This window comes from Euleptes europaea, chromosome 1 (assembly GCF_029931775.1).
Source record: "Euleptes europaea isolate rEulEur1 chromosome 1, rEulEur1.hap1, whole genome shotgun sequence".
NCBI lineage: Eukaryota > Metazoa > Chordata > Lepidosauria > Squamata > Sphaerodactylidae > Euleptes > Euleptes europaea.
The window spans coordinates 173,720,700-173,739,196 of record NC_079312.1 but is presented as its reverse complement, the minus strand read 5'-3'; the positions used below and the strand labels follow the sequence as shown (position 1 = coordinate 173,739,196).

Sequence of the window (18,497 nt, the reverse complement as noted above, 5' to 3'; positions counted from 1 at the left end):
ATGGCAGCTTTGGCAACTGGATTCTATGGCATTGAAGTCCCTCCCCTCTCCAAACCCCGCCCTCCTCAGGCTTTGCCCCAAAAGGTATTTCCCAACCTGGAGCTGGCAACTCCAGTCAGGCTGTGTCCCTGAAGTGGTACAAACTGTAGCCTCCAAGCAGAGAGATGAAACACAGGCTGTCATTAGGCTACACCAGTCATTGGAGGCTGCTGCATAGACAAGATGGCGGAACACAACGCTACCTCTTGTTCACCATTCTGGACTCAGAAGACTTCTTGGATGGCGGGGGGGGGGGCACAGCTTCAGTTTGTAGAGCCGGCATGATGTCGTGGTTAAGATTGGTGGACTCTAATCTGGAGAACTGGGTTTGATTCCCCACTAGGGTTGTCAACCTGCACGTTGTAGCTGGAGATCTGCTATTACAACTGATCTCCAGCCGATAGAGATCACTTCACATGGAGAAATGGCTGCTTTGGCCATTGGACTCGATGACATTGAAGTCCCTCTCCAAACCCCACCCTCCTCAGGCTTTGCCCCCCAAACATCCCTCTGGTGGCAAAGAGGGAGCTGGCAACCCTATTCCCCACTCTTCCACATGAGCAGCAGACTCTAATCTGGTGAGCGCGGTTGGTTTCCCCACTCCTTCACATGAAGCCTGCTGAGTGGCCTTGGGCTGGTCACAGCTGTCTCCAAACTCAGCCCCACCTACTTTACGAGGTGTCCGATGTGGGAAGAGGAAGGGAAGGAGATTGTAAGCTGGTTTGAGACTTCTTAAAGGTAGACAAAAATCAGGGTATAAAAACCAACTCTTCTCCTTCTACCTTCATTTCCCTCTCACTCATTCATCAAACAGAAAGCGGGATTTGGTTGCACTCAATTTATTGAAGGTTTTGAAGAAGAAAAACCCTTAACCCAAAGCAAAATTTGCACTCCCCTCTCCTACACAGATATTTCCCAAACTAATTCCCCTCGTTCATATGCAAAGACGGCATTCTCCCCACCGAATGGGGTGCAAATGCGGGCACAGCAAGAAGTGGATTAATCTTCAGGACTGAGGAGGTCTCCTTTCCACAGAAGAACATGAAGAGAAGTGCTGGGTCTTCAGCTGTCATGGAAATCATTTGCAGCCCTGAGTCCATTGTGAGAGGTCTTTTCCTTTGCAATGTTTCACCCATCCTACCCTAAAAGTCATAAAAAGAGAAGAAAAAAACAACACATGGGTCACATGTCTCTTCCTTTGATAGCTGCCAGAAATAGTTTAATTACCCCCCCCCTATCACGATTTGTTCACTCTTACACCTGTGAGGCCTCCTTCGTAGAATATCTACTGGAAGATGGGGTGACTTATAGTTCATATTCGGTAGCAAAATTTTGCTCTTATGTTTGCTGGAAACGGAAGTCATTTATGAAGAACAAGGACCTTATGAGCAAACCTTCAGATTGATTAGTACGGATGAGATACTGTAAGCAGGAACTGTATCGTATTATCATTGGATGTATATTTTATGCTGGCCTTTGGCTGTAATAAAGATTTTTTTAAAATAAATTTTTTATTGATTTTTTAAATATGGGATACAAAAATTAAAGAAGGGATTTTTTTGGGGGGGGAAGAGTGAAAAGAAAAAAATCATACACATAAGCAAGGTAAAACAACCACCTGAAGCATTATTATTAGAATCCCTGCTATTTTTACTACTAAGATATTTTCTATCAATGTTAAAAATTATTGCTAAACAAAATATAAATCCCACCATTTTATACCAGTTACTGTATTAGTTTGAACTTTAGATACAATATCATGTGGTTGTTATTCTTTTAAACAGTTATTTCAGCAACTATATTTATACCTTATAACAAGAAGCTACTGTTGGATATGTCTCATACGTTAATTCAATTCAATTCAATTGCATATCTTTGCTTACTTCATATATCCCCTTTAAAAAAGGTAAAGGTCCCCTGTGCAAGCACTGGGTCATTCCTAACCCATGGGGTGACATCACATCCCGATGTTTCCTAGGCAGACTTTGTTTGCGGGGTGGTTTGCCAGTGCCTTCCCCAGTCATCTTCCCTTTACCCCTCAGCAAGCTGGGTACTCATTTGACCGTCCTCGGAAGGATGGAAGGCTGAGTCAACCTTGAGCCGGCTACCTGAAACTGACTTCCATCGGGATTGAACTCAGGTAGTGAGCAGAGCTTGGACTGCAGTACTACAGCTTACCACTCTGCGCCACGAGGCTCCTTATATCCCCTTTACCACTTGATAAATTCTCATTTTCATAATATGATGTTCATGTTATAGTATTATATTTCCTTGTTTCACCTTACTAATGTCATAATTTTTAATATTAGTGTTCTCATATTAATTATCTTATGCAAATTACCATACTCAATCATTCAACTATAAATTTTTAGTAACAAAGCTCCTGACTCTGATCTCCTTATTGAATAGATCACTAAATACATAATTCTAAGTAATTATTTGGAATTCTATCAGTAAACATAAGCATAATAATGACTCTATTTCTCTTGAAATTCTTCTGCAGGTCTTTGATTTATTGAGTTTGTCAGTTTAGCCATCAACGCATATTCCGCTAACTTGTCTTGGATGTAATAAAGATTTGATTTAGATAGGTCCAGGTGAGTTGGGCTTTCCTGGAGGTAGAGGTCCAGGAAGTATTCAAGAGAGGCATCAGCTGCTCCTTCACCATTTCCATTCAATGTGTCTTGATAGGGTCAGATTATGCACACAAGAAAGTCATGTTTTCCCATTAGCTACCCACCTATACAAAATGGAATGCTTCCTTTTTATCCTCCCTTTCCGATGATGGCCATTGTTCATGGTCAATGGAGAGTCCACTGCCTGGCTCACGTCTTCCATCCTCCAAGGCTCTTAAGGCATGCAGCTACGGTCCTATCCAGCTCCTTTCCCCAGTCCCACTTTTCTTTCATCCAGCGTGGTGTAGTGGTTAAGAGCGGTGGACTCTAATCTGGAGAACCGGGTTTGATTCCCCACTCCTCCACATGAGTGGTGGATTCTAATCTGGTGAACTGGGTTGGTTTCCCCACTCCTACACATGAAGCCTGCTGGAAGACCTTGGGCTAGTCACATCTCTCTTAGAGCTCTCTCAGCCCCACCTACCTCACAGGGTGTCTGTTGTGGGGAGGGGAAGGGAAAATCATTGTAAGCCACTTTGATTCTTCCTTAAGTGGGAGAGGAAGTCAGCATATAAAAACCAACTCTTCTTCCTTCCAGAGCCAGGAGCATTAGAAGTGCTGCACTATAAACTATTATTTTAAAATTCTTTACTACAGAACAAATCTATATAGCATGTTTTCTTTGGGAGGGACTTTGGCTCAGCAGTAGAACATCTGCTTTGTACACAGAAGGTCCCAGGTTCAATTCCCAGGCTTCCCAGTTCAAAGGACCAGGTAGTAGGCGATCATGTGAAGGACCTCTGCCTGAGAACCTGGACAGCCGCTGCTGCTAATATACAGGACTGACTTTGATAGACCAAGGGTCTGGCTCAGTACACAGCAGCTCTTGAGATGGACTGGGAATGTTACAAAACAATTGTGCCAGAGGTCCCAGGTTACCTTCTGCAGTTCACAGGTATGACTTAGATATACAAGAGCTTGAGAAGGTGCAGAAAAGAGCAACCAAAATGATCGGGGGGCTAGAGCAACTGCCCTATGCGGAGCGGTTGAAACACTTAGGGCTTTTTAGCTTGGAAAGAAGGTGGTTAAGGGGAGACATGATAGAGGTCTATCAAATTATGCATGGTATGGAGACAGTGGACAGGGAGAAGCTTTTCTCCCTCTCTCATAATACTAGAACGCAGGGTTTTCTGCTGAAGCTGGAGGGTGAGAGATTCAAAACAGATAAAAGGAAGTATTTCTTCACACAACGCATAGTCAAATTGTGGAACTCCCTGCCCCAGGATGTGGTGATGGCCACCAATTTGGAAGGCTTTAAGAGGGGAGTGGACATGTTCACGAGGAGTGGGCTATTCATGGCTACTAGTAAAAATGGATACTAGTCATGATGCCTACCTATTCTCTCCAGGATCAGAGGAACATGCCCATTATATCAGGTGGGCTTCCTGGAGGCACCTGGTTGGTCGCAGTGTGAACAGACTGCTGGACTTGATGGGCCTTGGCCTGATCTAGCATGGTCTTTCTTATGGTCTTATGCTCTAAGTCCCCAGAATCTGAGAACTGCATCACCAAATGATCTGTTGGAAGTTATCTGTCTGGGGAACAAAGTTGCTCCAGATGAAGTGGTCCCTAGTGGCTACCAGCTAGTTAGCTGCCTGAGCCTTGGGTGAAGTGGGACCCTGCTCTTTTTCTTCTTTTCACCCATCAGGGGGTGAGCCCATGGCTGGTTGAGGACCCCCAACATGAGGCCCAGGGCAGCTGCCCATGTTGCTCATTGGCTAAGACCACCCCTGTCTCCTTATTCCATAGTACAGCCGCATGTAGCTGCTGTTGAATCTTACAAGCAGAGAGATGTTAAGTAGGGAGGGACTCACCAGGCGTTCATCTTTTGGGGGTCACGGACAATTCTCTTAGCGCACACGATGTCGTCTTCAATGTTATCATTCGTGAAACCTGCAGGGAAAAAATTGATAGGAAACAAAGGCGCTTAAACATATACTAGTTCTTTCCAGCCCCTTTGGGCAAACCTCTACAGACTGGATTCACTAGAGCAGAGTTTCCCAAACTTTTTGAGTCATGGAGCACTTTTCAGGAGAGAAATTCATCACGGGAGCACGAATTTTCACCTAGCACCTCTATACTAAACCGAACGACAGTAGTATTTTTCTTTCTAATCTCTTCATGGAGCACCAGGAGATGTTTCGTGGAGCACCAAGTGCTCCTTGGAGCACAGTTTGGGAACCCCTGTACTAGAGTATTTCCAAGGACAGAAAATCCTCCTGGGACTTTCTCATGTTCCTCATTCTCTTGCAACCAAAAAGACCCCCCAGATGTTGTTCCAGGGAGGGTGGGGGAAGTCATGCTCTTGGGAACTGAAAAATTCCTGTCTGCGGAAACGATCTGGTTGATCTAAATCTATGCCACCAATTCTACAAGTCAGCAAGAGAATGCTCTTTATGACTTCCCTCCAAATACTGGGACCCTTCAATCCCAGAGGTACTTTGGGGGAGTGCCTTAAGATTCTCCTGTTAGGGCTGGCATTGAACCACTTGGAGCAGGCCAGATTATTTTAGTAAATAGTATGTAAGAGAAGTTTGGGATTTTTGAGAGATTAGTGGTGTTCCCTCTCCTCCAGGTTTGGCAAAATTCTTTCAAAATGAATTGTCATTCAAATTCTCAGCCACTGCTAGCTCTTTTAAAGCAATATTAATAAATATAACTGTTCCTTTATGCGACGCATCTCCTTTGTTGGGAGCAAATGCGTACTTTAAAATAGAGGGGAACAAATCCCAAATGGCCTAGTGCTGAGGACTCTTTTCCTTCGGGCATTACGGAGGGCTACAGAGGTCCCAAAAAGGGAGAATGGGACCAGGTGCCAACAGTGGAGGGGTACCCTGAAACCCTGAAGACAAATTGCCTCCTCGCCTTCCAATCTGAGCAAAAATGTGGGTAGAAGAGAGGAAGGGGACAGTGCATTTGTCCCTAGCCTCCTAGCCCCCACCTCAGGGTTAAGGCCCATCCCATATTTCCCAGGGTTGTTCTTGGCCTGCTCCAAGGATTTCCCAGAGGTCGCCCTTCCTTCTCCTGGTAGGGTGGCCAACCTCCACGTGGTGGCTGGAGATCTCTTGCTATGACAACTGATCTCCAGGCGACAGAGATCAATTCACCTGGAGAAAATAGCTGCTTTGGCAGTTGGACTCTATGGCATTAAAGTCTCTCCCCTTGCCAAACCCCACCCTCAGGCTCCACCCCTAAAATCTCCAGGTATTTCCAACCCGGAGAAGGTAACCCTATGTCCCAGTGTCCTGTCACTGTCCAGGTACCCTATGCTGATGTTGATTCACCTTCTCTCCCCAGCTCATATGATGGCAGCCAAGAACAATCATCTGAGGCCCACAGAAGGGGGTGCGTGTGTGGGGTGGGCTTTGTCCCCAGGCACCAGGTGACTTTTGTCCCATGACACCCAAGCACAGCCTTGTCAGTGGTCGAAAGGGGAGCCATGTTCCTCCTTTGCCACAGGAAAAGGGAAATGGGAGAGAGTAGGGTTGCCAACCTCCAGGTACTAGCTGGAGATCTCCTGCTATTACAAGTGATCTCCAGCCGACAGTGATCAGTTCCCCTGGAGAAAATGGCCGCTTTGGCCATTGGACTCTAGGTCATTGAAGTCCCCACCCTCCCCAAACCCCACCCTCCTCAGGCTCTGCCCCCAAAACCTCCCGCCAGTGGAAACGAGGGAACTGGCAATCCCAGGAGAGAGCCTGATAAATTGGGAAGAGGGGGAGCTCCACGGGGCACCAGATAATGGCCATCGGGTGAGGAAGTGACGGGACCCTCCTTTAAGAAAATCTCCACCCATCATATTCTTGCGGTTTCACAGTCCTTCCACTAGACAGACCGAGATAAGCAAGGTACTCACTGCTGCAGGGTTTTTTGCAGCCATTGCTTGATGGATTCTTTCCGTCAGTGCACCAGTATTTGCTGTTTATCTGAAAAATCCCATAGTCTCGGCTGCGGTCCGTATTTGGGGCCCCCACAGCCTTGGTATTGTATCTGCTTTCATGATATGCCATACAGACCCCTGCAACAAACAGAAGAAGAAGAAGAAGAATTGGTTTTTATACCTCGCTTTTTTTCAGCCTTTAAGGAGTCTCAAAGCGGCTTACAATTGCCTTCCCTTCCTCTCCCCACAACAGACACCTTGGGCGAAAACGCATGGTCGCTTTAGCCTCCTTTATTCCCTGTTTCGGCCAGGATTCAGCCAGGATCGAACGCATGCATTTTGCCGAACATGCGTCCAATCCTGGCTGAATCCTGGCTGAAACAGGGAATAAAGGAGGCTAAAGCGACCATGCGTTTTCGCCCCTTGTGAGGTAGGCAAGGCTGAGAGAATTCGGAGAGAACTGTGTCTAGCCCGAGGTCACCCAGCAGGTTTCAGGTGGAGGAGCGGGGAATCCAACCCGGTTCACCAGATTAGGGTCCACAGCTCGTGTGGAGGAGCAGGGAACCAAACCCAGTTCTCCAGATTAGAGTCCGCCGCTCTTAACCACTACACCACCCTGACAGAAAATGGGGCTATCAAGGAAACGGCAGTAGGGAATAACTGTACAGAAACAAATATTTTGCAAGTAGATTTGCTTCCAGCCTTCTAAAATGTTAAAAAAACTCTTGAACAGTTACTCTAGCAGAAGAATAAAACTTTAAACCTTCCAAACCCGAAGCAAAACCACTTTCCATGGAGGCTTTATGGAACTCATTTTCACATAGTAACCCTTTTTCATCAACCTCATCTATTACTCCAGATGTGGGATCACCCCTCTGTTTAGATCAACTTGACTTGTTCGCGAGCTTGAACCTTGGATTCAAAGGCTGTCTGCACACACTTTCTCACCCTCACATCTTTGTTACAGGATAAAGATCGATAGACGAAAAAGCAGTGTTTCAATCCTGAGTGTGATGGGGTGGGGATGCTTCGTGGCTTGTCTATTCTCACCTTACCCATTTGCCTGCTGAATTCGGGCCCAGGGAGCAAATACTTTACTGAGGGTCCCCCCGTTTACCAAACCCACCCAACAGGAAACCAATCGGACCTCACAAAAGATTCTTTCTTTTGTCTTGCTGTGATCTAATATGAACAATGAAACTGATAGGCAGTAGATTCATAAAAAAAGCACTACTTTTTACTGGTAACCTCCAAACCTTGAACAACAAGCATGAATATCTACATGCTTGCTGACTGATGTCGTGGAGGGGCTGTGGCTCAGTGGCAGAGCATCTGCTTGGCATGCAGAAGGTCCCAGGTCCAATCCCCAGCATCTCCAGTTAAAGGGACTAGGCGAGTAGGTGATGTGAAAGACCCCTGCCTGAGACCCTGGAGAGCCATGGAGAGGGGCTGTGGCTCAGTGGTAGAGCCTCTGCTTGGCATGCAGAAGGTCCCCGGTCCAATCTCCGACATCTCTAGTTAAAGGGACTAGGCAGGTAGGTGATGTGAAAGACTTCTGCCTGAGACCCTGGAGAGCCGCAGCCGGTCTGAGTAGACAATACTGACCTGGATGGACCAAGGGTCTGATTCAGTATAAGGCAGCTTCATGTGTTCATGTGTTATACCCTGAACCAGTGCCTGGAGGCAGTTTTGGAGCGGATGTGAAGTAGTATGTGTCAGGCGTATTGGGGAAGGGCCGTGGCTCAGTGGTGAGCATCTGCTTGGCATGCAGAAGGTCCCAGGTTCAATCCCCGACATCTCCTTTTAAAGGGACCAGGCAAGTAGGTGATGAGAAAGACCTCTGCCTGAGACCCTGGAGAGCCGCTGCCGATCCGAGTAGACAATACTGACCTGGATGGACCAAGGGTCTGATTCACTATTAGGCAGCTTCATGTGTTTATGTGATAGTAGGTGACAAATTTCTCATATCAAAAATATCTAAAACTTGTGGAACGTCGAGAGACTGGAAGTTGGTTAAAATCAGGGAGTAGAGGGGAGGAATGAATGGGTAAGGAGGATAGTAAAAATTTAGGTGACAACAAATTATTTAGGAGAATAGATAATCCTAAACCATCTGCAAAGTACCTTTCCTTTAAAACAAATATTTCCAGACTGTTGGATCGTTTTCCACTATAAAGCCTTGAGAACTTTCACAATTGATTCCAAACGTACTTTTCAGAAAACAGATGCCTATCTTCTAACGATTAACCCCCTAATGAGGATATATCAGTCGGCCATTCTGGATTATCAATATAGCTCAGGAATGGTCAACTAGATCTGCTGAAGATTTTCTTAAGTATACTTTAATCCTTCCCATCTGTTATGCTTCGAAGTTCTCTGGGAATTCTCACCTGTATAGCAGCTGCACGTTCTTTATGGGAGGTGATTCCCACTGCAGTAGAGCACTAGGGTTGTCAACCTCCAGGTGGTGGCTGGAGATCTCCCGCTATTAGAGCTGACCTCCAGGCAACAGAGATCAGTTCCCCTGGAGAAAATGGCCTCTTTGGAAGATGGACTCTGTGGCATTATACTCCGTTGAAGTCCCTCCCCTCCCCAAACCTCGCCCTCCTCAGGCTCTGCCCCCAAAATCTCCAGGTATTTCCCAACCTGGAGCTGGCAATCCTATACAACACACAGTGTAATCTCCTCATCTCTGGCCTAGAGAGGTGGTATCTCACAGCAGTCTCCATAGAAACTCAGAGAAGGAAATGTTTTGTTTCTCCCTTGAAAGATCTCTGAAATGGGGGAGGGTTTCCACGGGGAGTGAAGCATTCTGTAAAAATCCCCACACAAACTCCTATTTGTAGGGTTGTCAACCTCCAGGTGTTGGCTGGAGATCTCCTGCTATTACAACTGATCTACAGGAGACAGAAATCAGTTCCCCTGGAGAAAACTGCCACTTGGGCAATTGGACACTATGCCATTGAAGTCCCCTCTCCAAAATCCTGCCCCCCTCAGACGCCACTGCCCCCCAAATCCACAGGTATTTACCATCCCGGAGCTGGTAACCCTATCTCTTTGTGCTTGGACCTTATAACCAGTGGCGGACCTACGCTTTTGGGGCCCTGAAGCTTGAACTGTTATGGGGGGGCCTTTGCAACCGGCAACAATAGGGCATCGTCCAACGAGGTCCAAAGGGCCGTACTGCCCTTGGGAGGACCTCGAGGCTCAAATGGTGGTGCACAGAGTGGTGGGGTGGAGTCCTTGAAAATGGGCCATACAGTGATGAAATAAAACTACAGAACTATTACGCCATGCACCAACAAAGGATCTGACAATCCAGCTGCCAAAATGTAGGCGGTGGATAGATCCTGGCGAGCTCAGTGAGCCCTTACGGCTGGGGGTTCGAGCACAGCAAGCCCCCGAGAAAATGGTGAAATCTGACCAATGACAGGGACATTTTGAGGCCGTATGAAATGGGTATTAGAGCCTATTCTAAAGTCAATATTAAGTACTTCAACCCACCGGCTTATGATTCTATGCACGTAAACAACTCCATCGATTTTGTTGAGAAATTCACTCATTAAAAAAAGTTGCTTCCAGGGGCCCCTCCGGGATGAGGGGCCCTGAAGCTTAAGCTTCATTAGTTTCACAGTAGATCCGCCTCTGCTCATAACTAAAGAATAGAAAGAAATGAAAACAAAGAACACACTCACAGTCTCCCAGTTTGTAGCCTTCGTGTTTATCCATGCCGTGCTGTTTCAGTATCTTGACCAGTTCACATTTCTTCATTACTTTGGCTTCGTTCGCTGCAACCAGGAGGAAGAAGAGGGCAGTAAGAGCTTGAACCTTCATCGTGGCGGTTCTCTGGAGGGCGATGTGAAGCTTTGCCCAGGTCCCCGCTGGCTTTTATAGCCCATACCTCTGGGATTTGAATTGGCACATTGCAGATGAGCAAGAAGACAGCCCGCAATTTTCCTGGAACCTTTTTACATGCTAATGACATGCCAGCGTTATCTTCTCCTACCTCCTCGATTGCAAGGGGTAGGGATAAACCCATTGGCTGCAAGGCAAAAACAGACCATCTGTCAAAGAAGGAAACCAGTTTGAGAAAAAAAGATTAAAATGTTCCAGGTGATGGGAGGATCTAAATTAATTCAGGGATACTGAGAAGTCCAACAAGGGGACTTTCCTTTGATTAAACCACTGAGGTTACAAGTAGGGTTGCCAGCCTCCAGGTACTGGCTGGGGATCTCCTGCTATTACAACTGATCTCCAACTGAAAGAGATCAGTTCAGCTGGAGAAAGTGGCCGCTTTGGCCATTGGACTCTATGGCACAGAAGTCCCTTCCCTGCCCAAACCCTGCGGCTGCCTGCCTCGCCCTCCCCCCAGTTGCCGCCATGGTACCTAGCATCTTTATGCCCAGGCAAAACCATCTTGCTGGGCTTTCAGTGTAATCCTATGGTGAGTTACTCCAGTTTAAGCCCATTGAAGTTAATAGGCTTAGACTTGAGTAACGTGTTGTAGGATTGCACTGATAGTCTTGGAAGTAAGTAACAATTTGATTTTGGTGCAGCTTACAGCTGCTTTGGCGCACATATAGTCTATAAACAAAATCTTCTTGGATATTGGAAAGTGGCATGTATCCCTTGGAGTCATGGTTAAGTCATTACAGTGACCTGCTCATCAAGCATGAGATCACTCATCGTTTGTCCCCCCTCAGCAGTCCCCCCCTCTGCAATCAGCAGTTCTTTCCAGAAGTGACCGTAAGTGCTGATTGCTAGGTTCATGGACAAACACCAAACTCTCTTAATTCGGAAATCCCTTGCCTGTCTTTATTCATAAGGTCACAGTTAATGGGCTCTGGTATAGTTGGTTGATCTCGCTGTATAAATATTAAAGTTGCCGATCTGCTCAGCTAATTCCCCAATTAAAGAGCATTTTGGGTAACACTAAGGGTCTTCTTCCACTGATTCTTTGTGATATCTTTAGGTCAAAGTGGATAATAGCCATTGAAGACAAACTAAATAACCTGGGTTTTACCCCCCTAGCACTACTTCAGTTAGGGTGGGATCAAGCTAAGTCAACTATATACCAAAGGGTTAAAGATATTTTCACTCCTAACTGTATTAACCATCTAATTCGTAATTGTACTCCTCTTATACTTGTATATGCATCTATTTGTTTACAAGAATACTAAGCCACCGACCATAAGTGCAGCAAAGATAGCTTTCCTTTTTTTAAATTGTTTTTGTCTTGCCTTACCCTCTGCTATGTTAGAGGGGAAATTTAAGAAGGTACCCAGGGCAGAGAGACTATGCCCCTGCAAATCCGGGGATTTAGAAACCGCTGAACAAGTTCTCCTGAATTGTAACTTTTATACAATACCCCATTCTAAGTTTATCGAGCCCCTCATACTGAGAATGGGACCCGACAGAGAAAGAGAAAAGATAGAAAAGCTCCTACAAGGAGATAATCCCTCAATCACCTCTCAGGTAGCAAAATTTTATATGGCAGCAATGAAAATTCGTTGCCACAGAGTAGTCTCTTAGTCCAAATGGCAGATGTAACTTGGATGTTATTTATTTTATTATTTTTATTTTTTAAAGTGATTTAAGACTCGGACTGTAAACCTTTGTCTGTAAGACCATTTTAGTCCATGTATCTTGTTTTATCTGGCCAAGGGCCGCAAATAAACTATCTATCTGGTTCGTGACATGATGACACCTACATTCAACCCTGTCAGTGATTAAATTTGTTCCCCAGCTCTTAACGTTTTTGCAAGATTCTTTGCTGACAAAATCTCTCTCATCCATTCTGATCTGGAGGCCAGTTGTAATAGCAGATCTCCAGCTAGTACCTGGGGGGGTTGGCAACCCTAAATTCATTTACTATTTATTTTCCATATTTTATTATCCACATTGAATGAGACTAGGATAGCACTGGCCATCCCTCCTCAAACCTCAACAGTGTTGCATTTGGCCTGGGAGATTGTAAGGAAAGAACCTCTCGGTTCATTCTTTTGTCTGAGTTACACAAGCAGGAGGAGTGGAATTTCTTGCATCATCTCTGTGCCGAGAAGTTTGCACGGCCCTTTCCTGGTAGCTTGGACAAGGGGGGAAACCACCGTGTCTTCACTGATGGGGACAAATGATTGGGACAAATGAGACCTTCCCATTACCAGAAACAAAAAGGGTTGCTCAATTACTTTCTGATAGTTTGCAAAGAAGACAAAAACTGTTCTGTTTGGGATAAATGAAATATCCTTCTTTCCAGAAACAAGATTTCCTCTCAAGTTGTAGAAAGGTCTATGCTGCTGGGGGAGGGGGGACAAAGCAAAGCAAAGACAATGCCAGTTTAATTCCAATACATCCTAAAACGAAACCCAACTGAAAAATGGCTGTTGAACAGTTGGCTTTCTGTCAATTTGTGTCCTTGTGTAGCCATGGCACCCAAGAGATGTCTGCTATTGCCATGAGTGATCTTGTTCCTCATCTTTTTCCAGACTAAGTTGGCTTAATGGCTAGGGTCGCCAGCTCTGGGTTGAGAAATACCTGGAGATTTTGGGGATGGAGCCTGAGGAGGAAGAGGCTTGGAGAGGGGAGGGAATTCAATTCCATAGAGTCCAATTGCCAAAGCGGTCATTTTCTCCAGGGGAACTCCAGCCATCACTTGGAGGTTCAGCCAAATAACAGCAGTGGTGGCTCACAACGCATGCAATAATTGAGAATCTTCAATTTGTAATAACGTGTAATTGACAACTATGCTGAACACTTAGAATACAATTATGAATCCAATCATATACTCAAATATGGTGTTACAGGTAAGCAAATACAGTTCATAACACAAATATCCAAGTGGGATCCAAAGACCAATGTCCATACGTTTTATCCCATATATACAGTCCTTGTATCTCTTGGGGACTTGCCAATGGTGCGCTTCTCCTGACGTCACCAAAACTGGAATTTGTAATTCTGAATCCTGGAATGTGGTTCTGGGGAGCCCCAAGGGGATCCCCCCAAAAGACAGGGATCCGGTAATCACCTGTTTCGAGTTTTTTCTTTGTCAGGATTCACCATTTGTACATGGACTGCACTCTCGCTCATTCACATGCTGGGCTGGAACTCATACGTTCCCATTCACCTGGAGATAGGCAACCCAACTTAATGACAACTGGCTAGGGGAGAAAAGGGTTAACTATCCTTTTCTTCTTGGCCACATGTCTGCTTAAAACCGTAGATTTCCAAGGCTGCTTTTCATTTAATGGACAAACCCATCAAGACTTCACACAGGAGTGCTGAAGTTGAAAGTTTACAAAGGTCACATGATTCTGTTAACTGCTGCTAAGTGGTGTTGGACCCCATCTCATGATGTCACTTGCCACGATGTCATCAGGCCCTGCTACAGCAATTCATCTGGCTACAGTGGGAAGCCAGGGTGTCTCACTGGGTTGTGGTGATGGCTGCCAACTCGGAAGGCTTAAAGAGGGGACATGTTCATGGAGGAGAGGGATATCCATGGCTACTAGTCAAAAGGGATACTAGTCACGATGAATATCTGTTCTCCATAGTATCAGAGGAGCATGCCCATTATATTAGGTGCTGTAAAACACAGTCAGGATGCTGCAGCTGCTGTCTTGCTTGTGGGCTTCCTAGAGGCAGGCGGTTGGCCACTGTGTCAACAAACTGCTGGACTTGATGGGCCTTGGTCTCATTCAGCATGGCATTTCTTATGTTCAAAAATGAGGTCCAGATTATTGGTGCTTGGGCTAGATGCCATTCCCCTCATGGGTTGCATATGGTTGCCATGCCTCTGCCTGCAATCCCCCCTCCAGGAGATTTCTGGGACAGAGACTGGTAGGATTTGCCAGGTTCTCCCGGTAACCAGTGGGGGGTGGGGAGGACTTGCCAGGTGATGGGGGCCCTCACTGGGGACGTTCTGACATCACTTCCTGTACACATCGGAAGCGATGTCAGGTTTAACCACAGAGTTTTGCCCAAATACCACAGTGTCCCTGTCATTCCCCAGCAATGCACTGACATAACTTCCAGGCAGTCAAGGACTTATGTCAGCATGTTGGGACACAGCTGACATCTTCCATTTTGGTGCTATTGTACTCCTTGTCAGCCAGCTGAGCCTCAGCAGGGAACACCCAGTGTAGGCCTAGCAACTCTGGAGCCTGGGGAGGGCTGCGTTCACCTGACCCAGAAGTGTCAAAACTTCTAGATAACTCTTTAGGAATCTCCCCAAATCTCTATGATAAAAACCATAGAGATTGGGTAGATTCCTAGAGTATAACCTGAAATTCATGTCACTTCTGGGTCAAATGCCATCTCCCCATTTTTCCCCCACCTGCTGCAAACATCAATGGCAGTGGAAATGTGACTCTGGCGAGGAGGGGAACTGCCTACGGGAAGGAGGCACTTGATAAGCCTATGCATGCAGCCCGCAGGCCACATATTATGCATCCCTGGCGTTTTTGTATAACACATAGATAGTCCTTTAGGCAATCAAGGTCATCAAGATGCATAAGGCAGCGCAAAAACAAACAAACCCTCTCTGGTCATTTACGCATGGGTACTTTCACTGCCCCGTGGCACAGAGTGGTAAGCTGCAGTACTGCAGTCCAAGCTCTGCTCATGACCTGAGGTCAAACTCCCAGTTTGAGTGGTAAAAGGCCCATTGTGATGCGGCGCATCTGGGTGTACACAGGAAGTGACGTGGCGTGGCGGGCAGGTGCACATGCACGCATTGCCCACCGACCCTCAGCTGGTTGGCGGGCAGCCAGGTGGATTGGTGGGGCTTTGCCCGCCACCACTTGGCACTTGGCAACCCTACCTGCAGGAGCCCATAGACATCTGTGTTTAGGGCAAATATTATTGGGATCGTATTACCTGATGTATACCAGAGTCCAAGATCTGATCTAACACCAATAAGGCCGTGCTGATTCTCAGAACAAACAGAGCAATGGTTTAACATTAAAGATTTATTAATAAAAAGAACAGCAAAGGGAATTAGGGAATTAGTGTAAAACGCTCGTTGCGATGCATGGCTTCTGGGTGTAAACTGGAATTATGTGATCGCATCGGCGTGGTGGCATGCACACGATCCATGCCTCAGCTCCACCCCAAAAACCTCCCGCCGGAGTTGAGGGAGGACCTGGCAACCCTAGGTTGGAATGAAGAAGTGAAAAGATTCAAACCTGATTGGTTGATCTGTAAGATAACAAGGGGTGGAGAGTTGGGGGCATTGAAAGAAAGAAAGAAAGAAAAAAAGAAAGAAAGAAAGAAAGAAAGAAAGAAAGAAAGAAACAAAGAAAGAAAGAAAGAAAGAAAGAAAGAAAGAAAGAAAGAAAGAAAGAAAGAAAGAAAGAAAGAAAGATGAACAAATATGTAAATAAGTAGCATGGAGTTATTTTGCAAGTGGGTTCTGAAAAGTACAGTAAGTTTTGAAGCAGGTTCAACTTTAAGAAATTTGAGAACGAAAACTGGGGAAGTGAGTGCAAAGAAGCAGTGGGTGTGGAATTTTTGACACAGGGAAAGAGCAGGAGTAGACGGAAAGAGAAATGCATTGCAGTGCAAAGTCTCTTGGTCTCTGGCCCTCTGATCTGGGGTCCTGGTTCTGCTGTCTAGGGCAGGAATTCCTTTATTTCCACCTGTGCCCTGCTTCAGTATTTGTAAACAGAGCAAACATTGCAAAATGCCATTCAACTCCAGGGCTCTTTTCTCCCCGGGGAACCACACCCAGCTAATATTGGAGGTTCCGCCTCATTCCTCAATGACGAGTTGCATCGGGGCTGGGAGATGAGAAGAGATCCGGTTCGCTGTTTGGCAGTTGGCACGAAACAGCTAATTCAGTTTCCCAAACCCCAGGAGTGGCATTTATTTTATTGCCTCTGTGCACAGAAGTTTCCTGGTAGTTAGGAAAAGGGGGAAACCTGCGTCCTGTCCAGGTTTGGTGTTTGTCTTCGTGCATTATTTAAATGCTGCAGAACTCCCTCAGTTTACCAAGCGTGATTTCTACATTTTTCTGGCACATGAGCGGCATGCCATACACATGAGGTTCAAAAGGCTGGGGCTGACAAGTGAACGTTTGGCTTGAGCTGCTAGGTTTCCAAAGGCAAAGATATGATACCAAACAGTGCTGCAATATATGATGCAGGGATTCTTCCTTTCTCTCTCCCTCTCTCTGAGGAGTCTGATGTGAAGTAGAGGATGAAGAAGAAGAGTTGGTTTATATACCTCTCTTTCCGACAAGTAGATCTAGCAAGAGTGCCCCTATTTATGGCTCCCCCCACTCCAAATTTATTCTTGCACTGGCAGCCTATCTCCGTTACTTAGAGATAAATAAATATAGGAGGGCTTTTACCTTGGCTAGGTGCGCAGCCTTACCCTCTGCTATGTTGGAGGGGAAATTCAAGAAGATACCCAGGACAGAGAGACTATGCCCCTGCAAATCCAGGGATTTAGAAACCACTGAACATGTTCTCTGGAACTGTAACTTTTACACTATACCCTGTTCTAAGTTTATTGAGCCCCTCATTCTGAGAATGGGACCCAACAGGGAAAGAGAAAAGATAGAAAAGCTCCTACAAGGAGATAATCCCTCAATCACCTCTCAGGTAGTAAAATTTTGTACGGCTGCAATGAAAATTCGTTGCCACAGAGTAGTCTCTTAGTCCAAATGGCAGATGTAACTTGGATGTTATTTATTTTATTATTTTTATTTTTTAAAGTGATTTAAGACTCGGACTGTAAACCTTTGTCTGTAAGACCATTTTAGTCCATGTATCTTGTTTTATCTGGCCAAGGGCCGCAAATAAACTATCTATCTATCTACCTCGCTTTCCCTCTACCTTTTAAGGAGTCTCAAAGTGGCTTACAATTGCCTTCCCTTCCCCTCCCTTCCCCAAAACAGACACCTTGGCCATTTATGCTTGGTAATTAGCAGCGCGTTCCAGGCTGAAGTGCCCCACATAATTTTTTTTTTTTAGTTTTTCACACTGAACATTTAGGAAGTGACTGTGAAACCTGTGCATACTTGCTTTACATTTCTTAAAAGCCCCTTTACTGCAACCTCTTGTGTTTGCTCTGCCCCCGCCTCAAAGAATCCCCTCAAGGAAGCATGCAAAACCACAGCGGCGGGTTAGCTATGCAAACAGCGATCGCTAATGGCTATGGAAACAAAGGAAAGAAAGAGCAGGCGAGTGGGGGTGGGGGTGAAATTTCTCCTTTTGCATCGGGACCATGAATAGGCACTTTTAAGGTCGCATTAAAGAAAGAGTTTTGAGCGAGCATCAAAACTGACCCTGCATAAATGCAGTACCCTAACTCCCTTGTGTGGTCTCATCTACAGGAAACCAAATGCCCAGGATGTGTTGTGTTGGGTGCATGTGTGTGTAAAGTGTTGTCAAGTCATAGCCGACTTATGGTGACCCTCTCATGGGATTTTCAAGGCAAGAGACTTCAGAGGTAATTTCCCAATACAGAGCTCCTGGACTTCGTCGGTGGTTTCTCTTCCAAATACACATCAGGGCTGACCCTGCCTAGCTTCTGAGATCTGATGAGATCAGGATAGCTTGTGCTGTTCAGGTCAGGAATGTATTGCCCATAACGTAATTTGCAGAGACCGCGCAACACCGTTCTTCCCTCATCTAATTAAGCAGTGATCAGAAGGGTAATCCTAAACTCATTTACATCCTTAGCACATTGATTAAAATGTACTTAAAAGGGTTTGGCTCGGCTTAGGACCGCACTGCAATCAGATTCACCTTATGGGATTTTTTTTCCCATTGTGATGGTAACTCAACATACAATTTCAGGAATTTGACTGTTATGAAAAGACAAACGGGATCCTGCAAAGACTTGCTGGAGGCATCTCATTTCCCCCTCCTCCATGACTTCCTCTTTCCCTTTCCTGAAAG

At 45.8% G+C, this 18,497-nt stretch overlaps 1 protein-coding gene across 1 annotated transcript; it reads right to left on the bottom strand.

Moving 5' to 3' along the window:
* Positions 1 to 1,117: 1,117 nt before the first annotated feature.
* LOC130483271 (lysozyme C, milk isozyme-like) lies at positions 1,118 to 10,431 on the bottom strand. Its single transcript, XM_056856021.1, has 4 exons — positions 10,290 to 10,431; positions 6,571 to 6,732; positions 4,529 to 4,607; positions 1,118 to 1,181 (listed from the first exon to the last, which is right to left on the bottom strand). Exons 1-4 carry the CDS (start codon positions 10,426 to 10,428, stop codon positions 1,118 to 1,120), a joined length of 444 nt encoding a protein of 147 aa, XP_056711999.1. The 5' UTR covers positions 10,429 to 10,431.
* Between the last annotated feature and the right edge of the window lie 8,066 nt (positions 10,432 to 18,497).

Excerpts from the sequence above, each read along its gene's own strand:
- LOC130483271 (XM_056856021.1), bottom strand. The coding sequence starts at position 10,428 with ATGAAGGTTCAAGCTCTTACTGCCCTCTTCTTCCTCCTGGTTGCAGCG. Across the intron at positions 6,733-10,289 it reads AGGCTACAAACTGGGAGACT|GGGTCTGTATGGCATATCAT; the intron begins GTGAGTGTGTTC and ends TGTTTGTTGCAG. Across the intron at positions 4,608-6,570 it reads CTGCAAAAAACCCTGCAGCA|GTTTCACGAATGATAACATT; the intron begins GTGAGTACCTTG and ends TTTTCCCTGCAG.